The sequence below is a fragment of the Dipodomys spectabilis genome, unplaced genomic scaffold (genome assembly GCF_019054845.1).
Source record: "Dipodomys spectabilis isolate Male_0828 unplaced genomic scaffold, ASM1905484v1 ptg000085l, whole genome shotgun sequence".
Taxonomy (NCBI): domain Eukaryota; kingdom Metazoa; phylum Chordata; class Mammalia; order Rodentia; family Heteromyidae; genus Dipodomys; species Dipodomys spectabilis.
In genome coordinates this window covers 3603958-3622819 of record NW_024870762.1, presented here as the reverse complement: position 1 = coordinate 3622819, position 18862 = coordinate 3603958, and the positions used below count along the sequence as shown (strand labels likewise).

Sequence of the window (18862 nt, the reverse complement as noted above, 5' to 3'; positions counted from 1 at the left end):
AGGTGGGAACCCCTCTCCTACAGAGAATAAATGGCTGTGGGAGCCTAAAACACATGGATACCTGCTTGGAGGTCTCCCTGCCAGGGCCCATCCTCGACTGTTATCAGGCTGCTCTTGGGGAACATGGGTCTTGTGTTCAGCCTCACCCCAGGCTCCTGTGAGGTTTCTGTGGCCTGAGAACTCCTACCCCTCAGCTTCTGTACCCCAGACCCACCAGTTCACTCAAAACCATCATCTGGATCACAGCTCTGCCAGGCAGGGGGTAGGCCCAATTCAAGTCTTGGCGAAAGGCTGGCTCTTTAGAGTGTGAAAACAGTGTTTGCACCTAGCCCAGGCTGCTTCCTCTGGAGCTGAGCCTCAGCTGTGGGATCCCTGTGGACAAATGAGTGCTGGTTCTGAAGAGTGCCAGAAACATTGAGACGAGGCAATAAACGCACCATTTACCGTTGTATTTGTCATTTACGTTCCTTTCAGGTTGACAGCTGCTCGATGCTTTCAACTGCCATGTCACCACCCTCGTGCGCCCCCCTCCCCCACCATAAGCTGACTCAGGTTAGCATGTGGGGTGGGATCTAGTTTATTTGCCCGCTGTCTAGAGCACTTTAAGCACCCAGAAACTACGCACCATCATCTTGGGAACCATGTAAGCTTCAATCTTCACAATCCAAGAAGCCAGGACCCAAGTGGAACTAACTCCCCAATTTCCCTTTTCTGCTTTCCTCAGAAGAAAGACGCCTGTGACATTCTCGCCAGCTTCCTGTGCAGCTCCTCAAGGAGCTGAACACAGTCAGGACCCAAACAATGCTTGCTGGCTGAATACTGCCAATGTGGCGTTACTTCCTACATGCTGGCGTGACCAACAGAGGGGCACCCTGGTGACCACAGGCCATCTAGAGGCAGTTTCCTTACCTTTCTGGTCATCAGCTAACAGGCAGGTCAGCAGAACCACTGTAACCCCAAGGCACATTTTCCAAAAAGATAATGAAACTCAAGGTGCTAAGGGGAAAGAAAGACCCAGAGACAACTACTACGTTGGGGTCAAGCAGGCCACAGAGGCTACACAGGCCAAAAAACTCACAGACACAGGAGAAAAGCTTTTGTGTGTGTTAATTTAATCATACAAATATTCATTTATACAGTAAGGAAAACCTCCTCATCTTCATCTCCTCCTAGGCACCATGAGGCCCACCAGACACCCACCCAGTCCAGGTGGGAGGGGCAGCCAGTGCTGCGCCCACATTCACCAGAGGCCACCAGGGACAGCGAGGCTGGGGGAGGACAGCTCACACTTCTGAGCCCTGGCAACCCTTCCATCCTCTCCTCTCGGGGCTCAGACTGAATTTGGGGGTTTTTAACCCTAATGCCAACTTCCCCCCTCTGGCTACCCTTGGGCCACCAGTTTGAGGTTCCCTCCAGGCTGGAAGTGCCTCTAATAGGCTTAGAGTTACAGCCAGTCCTTACTACAGGGAGAGAAGGCTGTTCTAGAAAAATGCCCCAAATTCATCTGCCCCCATGGCAAAAAGAAAAAAAAGGCATGCACACGTGCATACACATCCAAACACACACGCACACACACGCACACGCGCGCGCGCACACACACCTCACTCCATGCACACAGACAGGTTCTTCCCAAACCTACAGTCCTCCCCAACTGGGCTCAAGCCCAAATCACAGATCACCTAAGGCTGGTGCTGGCCTCGCTTCTCGGGTGTCAGATGCTGGGGGTCCTGCTCAGAGGCAGCCTGCCATGTGTGAAGATTCTAAGAGGGGCAGAGGTGACTGCCTGCCTGCCACCCTAATAGGCAGGGAGCAAAGAGGAACTCCAGGCAGTTCTAAGAAGCCACACCAGTGCGGGGAGGGAGAATGAGTGGCACCGACACCCTCCTCTGGCCCTGGGGAAGCCATGCACCAGGCTTGGACTTGCTCTGGCCCTCTGCAAGGAGCTCATTTCTGCAAGGCTATACACAGAGACGGCTTGTTCTTGGAAAGGAAGCCAAAGTGCCTGAAATGTCTCTTTCTAAGCAAAGGTTGCCGACCAACAGGAAGACAAGCAGGAATGAAGGCAGGGCTAGGATGGTGGTGGCTGATGAAGGCTCTGCTGAATTGAGGCAGAAAACCTGTGCTGGGAGACGGGAAGGGCACCTGTTGTGTGTGGGGGCGGGCAGCAGATGGGGCTGCCAGGGTAGCTGAAGATAAGCTGCTTTGAGGGCACACGAGTAGGAAGAATAACTGGGCATGTGTGCACTCAAGTGGCAGTGTCCTAGGAGACGGGCACCTATTGCAGCAGCAGTCTGGGTTCACAAGGGCCCTCAGACAAAAGCCATCCTGCACCCCGTGGGGTGGACCCCCAGCATGGACTTTCCTCAGCTCTGCTAGGGAATGGGAACCTGTGTGTGTTCCAGAGAAGCCCCAGCTGCACTGCTCTTCTAAACAGGCAGTGGCTCTGGTGAACTAAAGCTTTGGGCTTGGGGGAAGAGGAGAGGCGAGGGGAAAATTTCATACAAGCTTTTTCTCACAATCAAGTGTTTAAAAACAGTCTCAGAAGAGGATGAGGAGGAACAAACACCACACTTTTTTTTGGAACTCACACCCAGACAGAGACAGACAGGCAGGCAGACCATCACCCACACCCAGGCTACAGGACCCCTTGCAGCCACTCATCCCTTGGTCTCCCTGCTTTGCTCATACCCCCGGGTATGACGGGGGCATGGTAACAGGCAGGGGACCCTGCAACCACACCCTAGACCCACATCCCTGGCTCTCAAACCAACCAAAACTCAGGGAAGGAAGGTTGAGAAGGGAAGAGAGACTTTGCATATTCATGTATCTTTGGCAGACAGCTGTTCTCGCCTGTGCAAGTTCCTCATGGAAGATACCACGGCTCAACCTGCTCAGCGTCCAGTGGGGCAATCAGCCCAGTGAGCAGCCAGCCTCTGCTCCTGCTCAGCTGCCCCTTGACTAACATCCCCAAACCAAGCATTGTACTAGGGGAGGTCCTTCCATTTCTACCTAAATTATAGTCTCCAAGATCAAGTAGTCAGTGGCCCTTTCCCATAACAAGTTCCCCATTCAGGGCTGTTATTTTCTTCTCTTAAGAGCTCAGCCTCCACAAATAGGTGGTGGGGACACCACAAAGGACAACTGCAGGGAAACAGAGAAGGCAGCTGTGTGACAACAGATAAGCATGGGATGGGACCTGCTCACACTTGTCTGCTGCACACCTGCCGGTGAGCTACCCTTCCGTGTGTGCACGTGGCACACCCACCCAGCCAGCCCAGAGGTACTGTTCCCAGAGCAAATGGGGAGCCACAAGAGAACATAAATGTGATGGCATTTCCTTCTGCCAAGAGAAACATGGAAGAAAGCAACCTGAATTGTTACACATGTGCGCACAAGGACTCCTCCTGGCTTCAAACTCCATCACCGGCATCGTCCCCAAGGCTTCCTCTGCTGGCCACACAGGGAAGTTTGATCTTCAGAAAGGTTCTGATGCTAACAAGCCAAAGGATTGACAAATACAACTGTCAAAGGTGTAAATCAACACAAGATTAAAGTGAAAAGAGGAGGAAGGTGATGACTCACTGGCTGATGCCACTATAAACACTGGGGTTAGACTCTGGAGTCAGATGACACAGTGATGTGCTTCTGCAGCACTGACCCACACAGTCCCCAAACATGCCACGCCAGCTGCAGCCGGAATCGCTTCCAGAGCAAACACTATTCTACAGAGAGTATGTTATCCCTTATTAAAAAAAAGTAAAAGTGGGGAGAGAGGGGGAAAATTAACATGTGCTCAAAACTACAACCTTTCTGTAGGCAAAATAATTTTTGTTTAAAAAGATGGCTTATTTTCCCCTTCCCGAGTGACCTAATGAGTCGTTAGATTGACGCCTAATAAACAGAACCCAAGGTGGCTGCATGGATTTCTTCTTGGTAGCCTCAACACCACTCCTGCGATCCAGCATTCACACATGCATACTGAGTTTACTCAAAACTAGTCTGTTCTGCTTCTTCCTCTTCTTCCAGGATGGGGGAGGATCAGAGCCAGGGATCCGTGCGATGTGGCCTATAATCCAGAGGAACCCTTGCCCTCCCCCCCCAAAGTCGGGCCTTCTGTCTTTTGTTAATTTTTCTTCTTGCTGACACCCGTTTAAGACTGGCCGAAGGGGTAAGGCCCGTGGAGCCCCTGGAAGAGAGTGAAGACAGTCAGTGAGGGTATACAACAGTGTAACTTGACAACCAAACCAAGTACAAGAATCTATAGTTCCCAGCAATCCAGAAGGAAGTCCCAGTCATAAATGAAGTGTAAGGATTCCCTGATGTACAAAAACTCTGAAGACCAAAGGTCAGGGCATGGAGTTAAGTTTCTCACTGAGTTACACCAGCCATTGAGAGGGGACGAGGGAAAGATAGGTAGTTCAATAGGTTGCTCAGTTGGTGCCTGCTTTCCTCCACCCAGGGTACAAAGCTTTCCTATGTTCTTGATAGCAATATCTCCACGTCTCTGCTGAGGATCCTCATATACCACTTTCAGATTCAGATATTGCTATAGCTCAGATACTTGTACAATAGAAAAATGTGGCAGCTAGGATACTGGCTTGGTAGTAGGTCCTATACTGCCTTCATAATCCTCACCTGGCCCTGAAAGCCAGGTGAGTATTACCACCACACCCATTCAAAGGATGCCTATTTTAATAAAGACAAGGAATCTTGTTCAAGGTCATCAGGCTGGTAGCAAACAGAGCCAGGACACAAAGAATACAATGATGCTTTTTATTCTCTTCTGTCTCATGGTAGATTTATTCTAAATTCTCAAATGTACTCTGGCTCCCTGGCTGGGTGGAAAAGGCTTGTCTTTTCCCTTATATTAAAAATGAGACACAAGCCGAGTGTCTATGGCTCTCGCCTATAATCCTAGCTACTCAGGAGATTTGAAGCCAACTCTGCAGAAAAGTCCCTGTGAGATTCTTTTATTTATTTATTTATTTTTTGTTGGTCGTGAGGCCTGAACTCTGGGCCTAGGCACTGTAACTTGGCTCTTCAGCTCAAGGCTAGCACTCTACCACTAGAGTCATAGCTCCACTTCCGGCTTTTTCTGCTTATATGGTGCTGAGGAATCAAACCCAGGGCTTCATGCATGCAAGGCAAGCACTCTACCACTGAGCCACCTTCCCAGCCCCCTTTAGAAAAAGCCAGAAGTGGCACTGTGGTTCCAGTGAGTGCTACTCTTAAGCACAAAGAGGCTAATTAATAAGCCCTCAGGCCCTGAGTTCAAGTTCCAGGACTAGCACACACACACACATGTGCGCACACACAAAGAATGAGACTACTCTGGGTGCTAGTGGCTCACGTCTGTAATCCTAGCTACTCAGAAGGTTGAGATCTGAGGATTGCAGTTCAAAGCCAGCCCAGGCAGAAAAGTCCCTTTAAGAGCTCAGGGATAGCATCCAGGCACTGAGTTCAAGCCCCATGACCAACAAAAAAAAGCAGAAAAGCAGAAGTAGAGCTGTGGCTCATGTGATAAAACACCAACCTGGAGTGAAAAAGCTAAAGGACAGTGCCTGGCCCTAAGCTTGAATAATAGTTTAAAAAAAAAAAAGCAGAGGGAGATATTGGTTGGATTTGGGTTGGAAAAATTGAGACTCCTCCCCATCTCAACAAACAAGCTGGACAGGTAGGAGGATCATGGTTTGAGCTGGAACCTAGGCAAAAACTCAAGTCTACAAATAACTAAAGCACAAAAGGTTGGAGATATGGCTCTTGTAGTAGAGTGGCTGTTTAGGAAGTACGAGGTCCTGAGTCGAACCCCAGTACTACCCATTCACTAGGAAAGAATGAAACCCAAGTGCTTGCCTAGCATGCATGAAGCCCTGGGTTTGATTCCTCATTACCACATAAACAGAAAAAGCCAGAACTGGTGCTGTGGCTTAAGTGGTAGATTGCTAGCCTTGAGCAAAGAGAGGCTCAGGCACAGAGCCTAGGCCCTGCATTCATGCACTAGGACTAGCAAAAAAAAAAAAGAATCAAACACCAAGATATGTCAACACCAAAAGTAGTTATACAAGTACCTTGAAAGATGGCATAGGAGTCCCTCTGCCCTCCCATCTTCCTTGAAAAGACTCAGCCAAACCTAGACCTGAAGGGCAAAAGTAACCTATCAGGCCACACCAGAGCCCCCTGGACCAGAGGAGATCAAATGGGTGGTGGTGAGAATAGGATTGGCCTCAGCCACACACTTGACAACTACGTTAAGAATCCTGAATCTAGAGGCTGCTTGCCTAGCATGCACAACAACCCCATCTGACTTTAGGTACAACTCAGTTGCAGAGTTGCCAGTGATCAGAACTTCATTGACTTTGTATCCTTTGCTGCCACCCCCTTGCCTCCACCCCCACAATGTACCTGGTCCTTAGCAGACATGCAATGAATATTTGTTGAATTAATAACTGAAGATATTTCTCAGACTACTACCTGGAATGACAGAGCACTCAAAAGTCACAGGATGTTGACCTCTCCAAAGCCAGGCTTTATAGGAGTTACGTAGGTGGGAGACAAGTGCCTGGGTGCCAAGCCATCTGTCTTGCTTTCAGGCTCCCAGGCTCCAAGAGTGGCTAAGTCATGCAGGTGTGGCTAGTCAGATGCTCAACCCTCCTTCTGCAGACCTGGGAAGAGAGCTGATCAGCTCCCTGCCCTGCACCACTCACCAAACCACCCTGGATGAGGTCTCTTTCCCCAACAGCACCTTAGATTCCTCTGCAAACCTCCTAGGTCCACAGTTCTAGGAGTTGACACAAAGTGCCTTGTGGAGGAGGCTAAAAAACAATATTCTGAGAAAAACGTCTTCTAGTCTTGGGAGTCAGATGTCACAGCTAACAAGGATGAGGAACATGAGATTAAAATGTCCATTCCCCCACTCCCCCAGCACTGATAATGCTTAACTTTGTTTTTTCATATTTAGCCTCTAAAGATCAAAAATGAGAATGTCTCTAGCTGCTCAGTGGTTTTAGTGGACAGAAACTCCTGAGGAGGTGAAGTGGAGGCAGGACAGGACAGTACTGAAAGGGCTCCAGTAAGTAGCAGAGTCTTCACAAAGACCCACTAAGACAAGCATGATTTCCCAGCTCAGAGTCAAGTAACCTAACCAAGGACACCCCACTAGGGAGCAAAGAAGTAGCTGGTAAGGCCACTTTTACACTTGCTAGCCAAATTCAGCCTTATCTCTAGCAGGCAAGCAAAGGCTGCATGCAACTGTGTTGGCAACCAAAGCCCTACCAGCACAGTCAGGGTGGGCCAGGGCAGCAAAGCGCTCTGGCTTCCATTTGCAGGGTTTGGTGATAGTCACATTACACCAGAGGCAGGAAGTAAAGCAGCTTAAAGTAAGCCGCCCTGCCTTAGCGCCTCCCCACATTCACTCATTCAGAATAACCCCAGAAGAGAAGCTTAGGTTCCCTGAAGATTTAGAACCATTACAATGCCCAGAAGTCACGAAGCCGGAAAAAAAAAATGTACAGGGGAAACTCCAAAAGCAAACAGCATTTGTTTCCTACAAAATATTTCCTCCTTCACTCTAAACGTAACTGCTTTCCAAGCCAAAGCTCCACACTTCCCGTGGGCCTCAATCAAGCACTGCAGGCCTGTGACTTGTCTCAGAATCCTTGCAGAAAGGAGTTACAGACATACACCTTTTCAGGTTTCCATTTGACAGTCTGGGGTTCAGACCATTTAGTGTGGGGCATTTAGTTAGCTTAGGCTGGTGGCTTTCATTGATTCCCTGATGACTCTGCCTTCTAAGAAGAAAAATGCTACTAATTGCCTTTCATCTAAAGAATGGCATATTAGGCCAAGTGCTGGTGGCTCATGCCTGTAATCCTACGCAGGAGGTTGAGATCTGAGGATGGAGGTTCAAAGCCATCCAGCCAAAAAATCCGTAAAACTCTTATCTCCAGTTAACCATCAAAAAGCCAAAAGTGGAGCTCTTGGCTCAAGTGGTAGAGCACTAGCCTTGAGACTTCAGGAATAGCTCACAGGCCTGAGTACAAGGTCCCAGGACCAGTAAAGGGGGAAAAAAGTAATTATAATGGCATATTGGGGTGGTTGATATTTAATTGTTGAAGAAAGGTGGCTTAAGAAACAAGATGGTTTCCTTACCCCAAATTATCTGCCATCACTTCAAGGAAGGGAAAGGACACCATCAAAATTACTTTATAATCTAGACTACAGATAACACATCACTAGTTGCAGAGGAAAAATACTGGCTTAGAGTCTAAGAACAGAGGTGCCCAAGGGGAAGCATGTTTCTTAACAGCGGGACAGAGGTACAATCAAAGTGCAAGGACTGTCTGAACGTTCTGCTGGAGTTGTAAGATTTGTTGTCAGTTATGATAGCCAAGCCTAACTTAAAGAGTAAAACATGGTAATTCAGATAATGTTCACTGTACCTAGGGGCTTAGCAATTCAATTTTTTTTTTTTTTTTTTTGCCAATCCTGGGTTTAAACTCTGGGCCTGAGCACTGTCCCTGACCTTTAGCACTCTACCAACTTAGCACCGCTTGTGGCTTTTTCTGTTTATGTGGTACTGAGAAATTGAACCCAGAGCTTCATGCATGCTAGGCAAGCACTCTACCACTAAGCCAATTCCCAGCCTTTTTTTAATTTTTTTAAATGCCGGTACGGAGTTTGAACCTGGGGCCTGGGTGCTGTTCCTGAGTTCTTTTGCTCAAGGCTAGTGGTTCTACCACTTCTGGCTTTTTATGATTAAATGGAAATAAAGGTGTCTTGAACTATTCCTGCCTAGGCTGGCTTTGAACCAAGATCCTCAGATCTCAGCCTCCTGAACAGCCAGGATTACAAGTATGGGCCACTACACTGGCACAATTCAACTTTTGTTTTGTTTTTGGTCAGTCAGGGGCTTTAACTCAGGGCCTGGGTGCTGTCCCTGAGTTCTTTTTCTCAAGACTAGTACTCTAACACTTTTAGCTACAGTGTCACTTCTGACTTTTTGGTGGTTAATTGGAGATAAGAGTCTCATGGAACTTTTCCTGCCCAGGCTGGCTTTGAATAGCGATCCTCAGATCTCAGCCTCTACCACAGTAGCTACAGCTTCTTCTGGCCTTTTCTGTTTATGTGGTACTGAGGAATTGAACCCAGGGCTTCATGCATGCTAACTAGGCAAGCACTCTACCAGTAAGCCACATTCTCAGTCAATAATTCAAATTTTATATGTGGGAAAAGCAGATCCAAGTATCAAATAACTTGGTATGAATAACACATGTTGTGCTACTACGAAGAAGGAAAACAGACAAGCCACAGGTGCATCATCAGATGGTACCAAAGAACACTGGTTTCATGTTTGATCTGAGCAAAAATTAAGGCCACTGGTGTGACAAAGCCCTGTGAATTTGACGCAGAATGCCATGCTCCTCTATTAGTAATCAAATTCCATCACACAGGGACCCGAGTTAACCATGCTAAGTTAATCCTAAGATTAGACATGCTAAAAAAAATGGTATTGATACTCAAATCTGATTTTTCTTCTGATTCCAGGTCTAATAAGACAGTTCCCCAGGCTCTACTAAACTTACCCAGAAATGGATTTTTGAAAGTTATACTGGTTGGAGCAGCCCCATACCTACTAGAAAACTAGAAAGCATTTAGGTCCATAGAAGCTGAGGTCTTACCTGTTTAGCTTCAGCCTGCCCTAATCTTTGCACTGGCCAGCTGTCACAGCTTGCTGTGCCCTGAGTGCCAGCGCTTTTAAGTTCAGATAGACTAGAGAGCAGACAAATCCTCAGCCCTGAAGCCCCTGGCTTGACAGCCAAAATAAAGCTGCCTCACAACTCATCAGTATGTCAAAAGCCAACCAGTGAGTACTAGTAGTAGTTGGGTCAGGTCCTCAGCTGTATTTCCATAGTACAATAAAAGTAGTGCAATCCATAACTTGGCTATATTTAAAAAATAATTTTATTATTACTTCAATGTGTTACACAGAGAGGGCTACCATTTTATTATTCATTTTCTGTTGGTTGTGGGGCTTGAATTCTGGACCTGGGTGCTATCCCTCAGCTCTTCAATTCAAGGCCTGCTCCCTACAATTTGAGCCACAGTGCCACTTCTGGTGATTAATTGGAGATAAGAGTCTCAGGGACTTTCCTGCCTGGGCTGGCTTTGAACCATGATCCTCAGATCTCAGCCTCCAGAGGAGCTAGGATTACAGGCGTGATCCACCAGTGCCCGGTGAGCATATTTCTTTTTTTTGGATAATGTTGCTCTTTCCTTTATTTCCCCCTAGTTTCCCCTTCCCATCCCTGAACTTGGTGCACGCGCACACACGCACACGCACACACACATACACACACGTACGTACGTCCTGGGGCTTGAACTCACACACAGACACACAGACACACACACGTACGTCCTGGGGCTTGAAAACACACACACACATACACACACGCATCCTGGGGCTTACACACACACACACACGTACGTCCTGGGGCTTACACACACACACACGTACGTCCTGGGGCTTACACACACACACACGTATGTCCTGGGGCTTACATACACACACGTACGTCCTGGGGCTTACACACACACACACGTACGTCCTGGGGCTTACACACACACGTACGTCCTGGGGCTTACACACACACACACACACACGTACGTCCTGGGGCTTACACACACACACACACACACACACACACACGTACGTCCTGGGGCTTGAACTCTTGGCCTGGGCACTGTCCCTGAGCTTTTTTAGCTTGAGTCTACCACTCTACTATTTGAGCCACAGTGCGACTGTTGGCTTTTTCTGTTTATGTGGTACTAAAAAACTGAACCCAGGGCTTCATGCTAGGCAAGCACTCTACCACTAAACCACATTCCCAGCCCTAAAAATATATTTCAAAGGGAAAATTCATAAACCTAAGCTTAGCTCCACTTATCACCATCTTCTGAAAGAACAATTTAGTTTTTTATGCTAGTACTGGGTCTTGAACTCAGGGCTTGGGCACTGTCCCTGATCTCTTTTGATTAAGGCTAGTGCTCTACCACTTGAGTCATAGTTCCATTTCATTTCTTCTTTCTTTCTTTCTTTTTTTTGTGGTTAACTGAAGAATCTCAGGGATTTTTCCCACCTAGACTGGCTTTAAATTGCAATCCTCAGATTTCAGCCTCCTGAGTAACTAGAATTATGAGTCACTAGTGTTGACTGCAAGAACAATTTAGAATCTAGTATGTATCTTGTTTTCAAAGCAAACCTAAAAATAACAATTTGCTTTTCATGATAGTTTATAGCTGCAAGAGTATAATTATAGTTTAGGGGCTGGGAAGTTGGCTCAGTGGAGAGTACTTGCCTTGCATGCCTGAGGCCCTGGGTTCAATTCCTCAGCACCACATAAGCAAAAAGAAAAAAGCCGGAAGTGGCGCTGTGGCTCAAGTGGTAGAGCGCTAGCCTTGAGCTGAAGAGCTGAGGGACAGCGCCCAGGACCAGAGTTCAGGCCCCATGACTGGACCCCCCCCCCCAAAAAAAAAGAAAGAAAAAAGAGTTCACAGTTTCTAATTGGAAGAGCAAAAATCACTCTAGCTGGTGATTTGGTCATTACTGACTTATGTGAGGGTCATATGCAGTGCCTTCTATATAGTTCTTAAAATTTAAAAAATAAAAACTTAAAAATCTTTCCTAAAAAGAGCACACATTAAATATTACTTATCTAGCTGGGCAATGGCAGCTCACACCTATAATCCTAGCTACTCAAGAGGCTGAGATCTGAGGATCATGGTTCAAAGCCAGACCAGGCAGGAAAGTCCCTGAGACTCTTATCTCCAATTAACCACCAGAAAAACAGGAGGTGATGCTGTGGCTCAAGTGGTAAAGAGCTTGCCTTGAGGTGAAGAGCTGAGGGACAATGTCCAGGCCCAGAGTTCAGGCCCCATGACAGACCAAAAAAAAAAAAGATCCATGGCCAACAACAACAACAGAAAAAATAATAATAAATACTGCTTATCTGACATGTTTGTGACCAGAAGCAATTTGGGGTTTTTCAGATTTGGATGTATTTACAGATAATAAGGTATATTGGAGATGAGGGCCTAACTAAACAGGAAATTCACCTAGCTTGAAGGTAGTATGGTAATCATTTTATACATAATACAAACTTTCACGGTATTTTCCACTTGTGCCATCACTGAAAAGGTTTCAGATTTTGGAGCACTTTGGATTAGGGATATTTGAGTCTATACAAAAAACAAAACAACGCCGGGCGCCAGTGGCTCACGCCTGTAATCCTAGCTACTCAGGAGGCTGAGATCTGAGAATCGCGGTTCAAAGCCAGCCCGGGCAGAAAAGACCGTGAGACTCCTATCTCCAATAAACCACTAGAAAACCGGAAGTGGCGCTGTAGCTCAAGTGGTAGAGCGCTCGCCTTGAGCTGAAGAGCTGAGGGACAGCGCCCAGGCCCAGAGTTCAAGCCCCATGACCGACAAAAAACAAAACAAAACAAAACAAAATAACAAAAACCCAATACCAGAAAACATTAACTGTTTTGTAACATACTTGAAAAATAAAGAACTAGCTTGTGTTTAGCTAGATTTTCTTTTTTCCTGGCCAATCCTGGGGCTTGAACTCAGGGGCTGAGCACTGTCCCTGAGCTGCTGCTGCTTTTTCTTTTTTGTTGGTCTGGCACTGTCCCTGTGCTCTTCAGCTCACAAGCGCTCTACCATTTGAGCCACAGCACCACTTCCAGTTTTCTAGTGGTTTATTGGAGAGAAGAGTCTCACGGATGTTGGATGTTTCTGCCTGGGCTGGCTTTGAGCCATGATCCTCAGATTTCAGCCTCCTGAGTAGCTAGGATTACAGGCGTGAGCCACCAGCGCCTGGCCCTGAGCTTCTTTTGCTCAAGGCTAGCACTCTATCACTTGAGCCATAGTGCCACTTCTGACTTCTTCTGTTCATGTAGTCCTGAGGAATCAAACCCACAGCCACCTGAGCCTGGATGCTTTTAGCTAATTTCTACAGTTCTGCTAGACAACTTCTCATCTATTCATTCTCTCTCCACCTACCTGGCCAACCCTACCTATATTACTTGTCCCTCCATCCTTCCTCTTCTCTCCCACACACTTCCACTTATACTTCTCCCTCCAGGTATATGACGTAAGTGAAGACGTTCCTATAGCTTCTTGCTTGTCTTACTGCCACTCCCTCACAATTGTTGATTCCTCTGAGGTTTTGATCCGTCATTTTTGGTTTTGTTTTGCCTCTCTTCTACATAAAAGCACTGTTGGCACTCCATTTCATTTCACAGTAAACAGGGAGGCACTTTCTTTTGCTTGGCTTTTAAAGGTCCTTGGAAATTCCTTGGAAATCCACCCCACCTTTGTATGTATGTCTGACCGTGTATTGAGTCCTGGGGCTCAAACTCAGGGCCTGGATGCTGTCCCTGAGCTCTTTTGTTCAACACTACCACTTCTGGGTTTATGGTGATTAACTGGAGACAAGTCTTGCAGACTTTTTTGCCTGAGCTGGCTTTTTACTGTGATCCGTAGATCTCAACCTCCTGGGTAGCCATGATTACAGATGTGAGTCATTGATGCCCACCACCCCACATATTTTTAGCCTACCTCATCCATCAAAATCAAACGGCTAACCAGTGTCCTAGAAACAACTGGGCTGTGGCTGCCTGTGTACCTTCTTGCATGTGGTTCATCTTTCTTCCAATTCAGTTCAAACCCATCACCCATCAAGATAACATTTTCTTAACCAGGTACCGGTGGCTCATGCCTATAATCCTAGCTACTCAGGAGGCTGAGATCCGAGGATCATGGTTCAAAGCTAGCTTGGACAGAAAAAACTGGAAGTAGAGCTGTGGCTCAAATGATAAAGAGCTAAGCCTTGAGCAAAAAGCTCAGGGACAGTACTTAAGCCTGGAGTTCAAGCCCCAGGATGGGTGTGTATGTATACACACACACACACACACACACACACACACACACACACACACACACACACTCAAACAATGGAAACTCAACACATTCCTACTGGTGCTCTTCATTCCTGAAGAGCTAGTCATGTCTATGTAATATGGTACATTTTTTGGACACAAGAGATTAGCACAGACCGAGTACGCCAGGAGTCATCATTTCTTGACTAAATGAAAGCTACATCTGTGTAAAGCAGTTGATTCCCACTGGCCCTTAGGTCATGGTATCACAGCACAAAGCTCAAGATCCTTCCCTTGAAGCTGAACTCTAAGGAAGCCCTCATTTTCTTTCCCCTGAGGTACAACAGCTTTTTCATATTCATATCAGTTTTGTTAGAATAGAGATTTTTTTTTTTGAGACAGGGTCTCCCTATAAAGTCTAGGTAGTCTCTAACTCTTGATCATTCTGTCTTAGCCTCCCCCAAGTGCTGAGGTTGTAGACATGTACCCTATACTTGGCACAAGCACAAGCAGTTTGAAAACTAAGTATCTATAGTCACAAATTCTCATACTTTTTGAGTTAGTCTTCTCTGTTTGAGCCTGTAATTCCAGCAGTCTTACTTTGAAATTTTTCATCAGAAATTAAAACTCACAGGAGTGAGTTCTTACAACCAAATAAAACATATTAGCAATCTTGGGAATGCTAATTCCTTTCTTGCTAGAATACTAGTAGCCCAGCATTGGAACAGCCTAAAACAAAGCTTACTGTCCCAAAGCAAATAAAATAGAGCTGGCCAGTTTTGAGGCTGTTGAGGTACAAAAAGGAGAGTTCCTGGATGTACGTTTTATTCTTAGATAGTAATGTAACAAACAAGAAAAGACATTTTCTAAGTCCAACAGTGTTTGCCTAATTTATTTTTAAGATAAAAATGGATCATGGCACACATGATCCATGCCAATGCAAACACCAGCAAAGCTGGGAGGACTTTATTGGCTCTTCTGGGTTTTCAAAAGATAGAGTCTTCATAGTATCATCAAACTCAGAGAGTCCTGGCGAGCCTCTCCTGGTACAGAATGTGCTGAACGGCCAGAGCACTGGGGCGGGTCCTTTGGTTGCTCTGTATAGCTTCCTTCTTGACCACAAATTCTTCTTTAGCTTCTGCAGATGAACAAGGAGACCTCTTCTACCTCATATACATATATAATCTAAACTACAGAGAACAGCCAACCAACTTTAGCTGCTAACACACTTCATTATGTATGATCTAGAATACTGGACTCAAACTGGGTTCTACTCTGCAACCGACCCTTAATTTGCTGTGGGAATGTGAGTATAACTTCCCTATTGCTTTGTGGAACTACAAAAGTCACCGAAGTATTATAAATCAAAAATATGAATAAAGTTAGATGTGGCGGTGAATGTACAACAAGTATCTGCTGCCGGGCGCTGGTGGCTCACGCCTGTAATCCTAGCTACTCAGGAGGCTGAGATCTGAGGATCGCAGTTCAAAGCCAGCCCAGGCAGGAGACACTGTGAGACTCTTATCTCCAATAAACCACCAGAAAACCGGAAGTGGCGCTGTAGCTCAAGTGGTAGAGCGCTTGCCTTGAGCTGAAGAGCTGAGGGACAGCGCCCAGGCCCAGAGTTCAAGCCCCACGACCGACAAAAAAAAAAAAAAAAAAAAAAAACACACATAAAACCCAAGTATCTGCTACTCAGGAGGCTGAGGAAGGATGAGTGCTTGAGCCCAAGAGTTTAAAGCTAACACGGGCAACACAGCTGAGACCTGGTTTCAAAAAAAAAAAAAGGATAATGTAGTATGCTAGGGGTAACTCAGTAGAATGTGTGCTTAGCATGTTCACAGCTGCAGGTCCAATTCCCAGCATCACAAAGAAAAAGAACCACACACAAGAATGCTTTGAACAGTACAAAGTAGTGTACATATCAGCAGACAGCAATGAGCTTGGTTCTTAGACCTTTTCTTGACACCACTAGGGGGATTTGTTTCTTCCTTTGGGGGAAGGATTCATTTGGGTTGTTATACATGGTGCTACTGTTGTCTAGTGGATAAAGACTAGAAATAGAACTAAACATCATGCAGAGCATAAGATACATACACACTTGCTCTGCTCTCCACACCCAAATCTGGCCCAAAATGTCAACAGTTGTGGCCAGCCAGCTGAGAAATCCTGATCTATATTCACTGTTTAGGGGATTACATTGTCCATGTGACACAAACCCAGATTTACACCCTTCACTTATACTACTTTCTAAACTCTATATCCAAATTAAATATGAAATTGCTCACATTTGGATGTTTATAGAAATCTTCAATGTACCCAAAAGAGAACTCTTAGTCTTTCCCCTAAATCTACCAAAGCTTTTCCTCTCCACTGATGGCAACTCTATCTTCCCAATTACTCAGGCTAAACTTTCTTGGTGTCATCCTTTGCTCTCTCTTATATCCTGACCAACCTATTAGCAAATCTTGCTGGCTCTAGCTGCAAGAGATCCAGACACGGTCCATTTCTTCTATTTTTGCTGCTACCACTTTAGCCTAACCCAGGCAAACTACCTGAACGGTTGCATTCTATCCTTGCCTTGTATTTGCCACATAGAAGAAGCTAGAGTGATCTTTTGATAATAGTAAGTCAGCCTTAATGTTTTAATGACTGATTTAATGAAAAGGGAAGAGAAGGCAGGCAAGTAGTGGTGATGTCCACCTGTAATCACGGCACTAATGAGGCTGGTGTAAGGGGAAGTTTAAGGCTACCCTCGGCTCCATAGTGAGACCCTTACCCTACCTTTCCCTCAAAAAACTCTTGCCCTGGGCTGGGAAGGTGGCTCAGGGGTAGAGCACTTGCCTTGCATGCATGAGGCCCTGGGTTCGATTCCTCAGCACCACATAAACAAAAAGAAAAAAGCCGGAAGTGGCGCTGTGGCTCAAGTGGTAGAGCGCTAGCCTTGAGCTGAAGAGCTGAGGGACAGTGCCCAGGCCCAGAGTTCAGGCCCCATGACCGGACCCCCCCAAAAAAAACAAAAAACAACAAAAAAAAACTCTTGCCCTCTGGGAATGTGGCTTAGTGGTACAGGCTTGCTTAGCATGCATGAAGCCCTTGGTTTAATTCCTCAGTACCACATAAACAGAAAAAGTGGGAAGTGACACTATAGCTCAAGTGGTAGAGTGCTATCCTTGATTGAAAGAAGCTCAGAGACAGTGCTCAGGCCCTGAGTTCAAACCCCAGGACTGGCCAAAAAGAAAAAACAAACAAGGGGCTGGGAAGGTGGCTCAGTGGTAGAGTGCTTGCCTCTCACGCATGAGGCCCTGGGTTCGATTCCTCAACACCACATAAGCAGAAAAAAGCTGGAAGTGGCACTGTGGCTCAAGTGGTAGGGCACTAGCCATGAGCTGAAGAGCTGAGGGACAGCGCCCAGGCCCAGAGTTCAGGCCCATGACTGACCAAAAAAAAAAAAAAAGAAAGAAAAAGAAAAGAAAAAACAAAACACACACACACACACACACACACACACACACACACACAACAAACAACAACAACAAACTCTTGCCCTTTCCAAACCTCCTCCTGTAACCCCTTACTAAGCAGCCAACTTTCCATCTCAATGGAGTCAAAATAAATTCCTCCAGGCTTTAAATCAAGAAGATAGCCAAGCAGAGCACCTGTGGCTCACACCTATAATCCTACTGGAGAGGCTGAGATCTGAGGATCACAGTTCAAAGCCATCCTGGACAGGGAAGTCTGTGAGACTCTTATCTCCAATTAACTTACAGAAAAGGTGAAGTCGCTCTGTGGCTCAAGTGGTAGAGTACTTGCTTTGAGCTGAAGAGCTCAGGGGCAAGGGCCCAGGCCCAAAAGCCCCACAACCAACAAAAAAGGAAAAAAAAAAAAGATAGCCAAAAGAAAATAGGATAAAAGCAGATTCCTGTTGGGGGTGGAGGGGAGAATGAGAAAGAATGTGGGCAAGCAGGGCAGATGGCGCTAGGCAGTGATAGGCCATGCTGAGAAGCTGGAAGAGTGGGCTCAACTTCCCACAAAGATAACTTGTTTCCCCTTTTCCTTCTGAACTAGCCTTGGTAGAGGCAGTATCAGTGGCTCAGATACAATTCACTATGAAGTAGACGTATGTAACAAATACTAGCCCTTAACTTTTTTATTTGGGGGGGGGGGGGGGGCTGTTTGACAGTACTCGAGATTGAACTTAGGGCCCTGAGATATTAATTAGCTTTTTCACTCTACGCTGGTGTTTTACCACTTGAGCAACAGCTCCACTTCCTTCAACCTTTTCTTTTTCAAGTAAGAACAAACAAAATAATCACAGTCCAATAACAAAATAAGCTGGGTGCTGGTGGCTCACGCCTGTAATCCTAGCTATTCAGGGGGCTGAGATCTGAGGATCTTGGTTCAAAGCCAGCCCAGGAAGGAAAGTCCGTGAGACTCATCTCCAATAAACCACCAAAAAACTGGAAGTGGCGCTGTGGCTCAAGGGGTAGAGCACTAGCCTTGAGCTGAAGAGCTCATGGACAGAGCCCAGACCCAGAGTTCAAGTCCCAGGACTAAATAAATAAATAAATTTAGGATCAGTTTCAGCTCCTCCACTCTCCCCTGAATAAACCTCTTCTCCTTTATAAAGGATAACAGGCATATGGCTGTGTTGAAGAATAGCCTGCCTTTTTTTTTCCTTTTTTTGCCAGCCACACTTTTATAGTTTTAATAGGACTTCCTCTCCTCCTTGCAGCACCTCTGTAAATTATTTTCCATTGTTCTTCTGTCCAAATAGATGCTACTGGCCCCAGAGATGAGTCAAGGCTAAGAAGAGTCTTGAGTCAACAGAGTTCCCCTGTATCCTGTTCTATCTGCTAGAGCCCAGAGATACTGTAGCCACCACAGTCAACAAGATAATTAAACAGCTTTTAACCTTTACCAAT

At 46.2% G+C, this 18862-nt stretch overlaps 1 protein-coding gene across 2 annotated transcripts in view; it reads right to left on the bottom strand.

Moving 5' to 3' along the window:
* Window positions 1-1093: 1093 nt before the first annotated feature.
* The window catches only part of Ilrun (inflammation and lipid regulator with UBA-like and NBR1-like domains), a 53638-nt gene continuing 35869 nt past the window's right edge, over window positions 1094-18862 (bottom strand). For both annotated transcript variants that reach the window (XM_042683802.1, XM_042683803.1), the window contains exon 5: window positions 1094-4186. In XM_042683802.1, coding sequence (XP_042539736.1) covers window positions 4151-4186 — 36 coding nt within the window. In that variant the 3' untranslated portion in view covers window positions 1094-4150. The remainder of the gene's footprint in view (window positions 4187-18862) is intronic.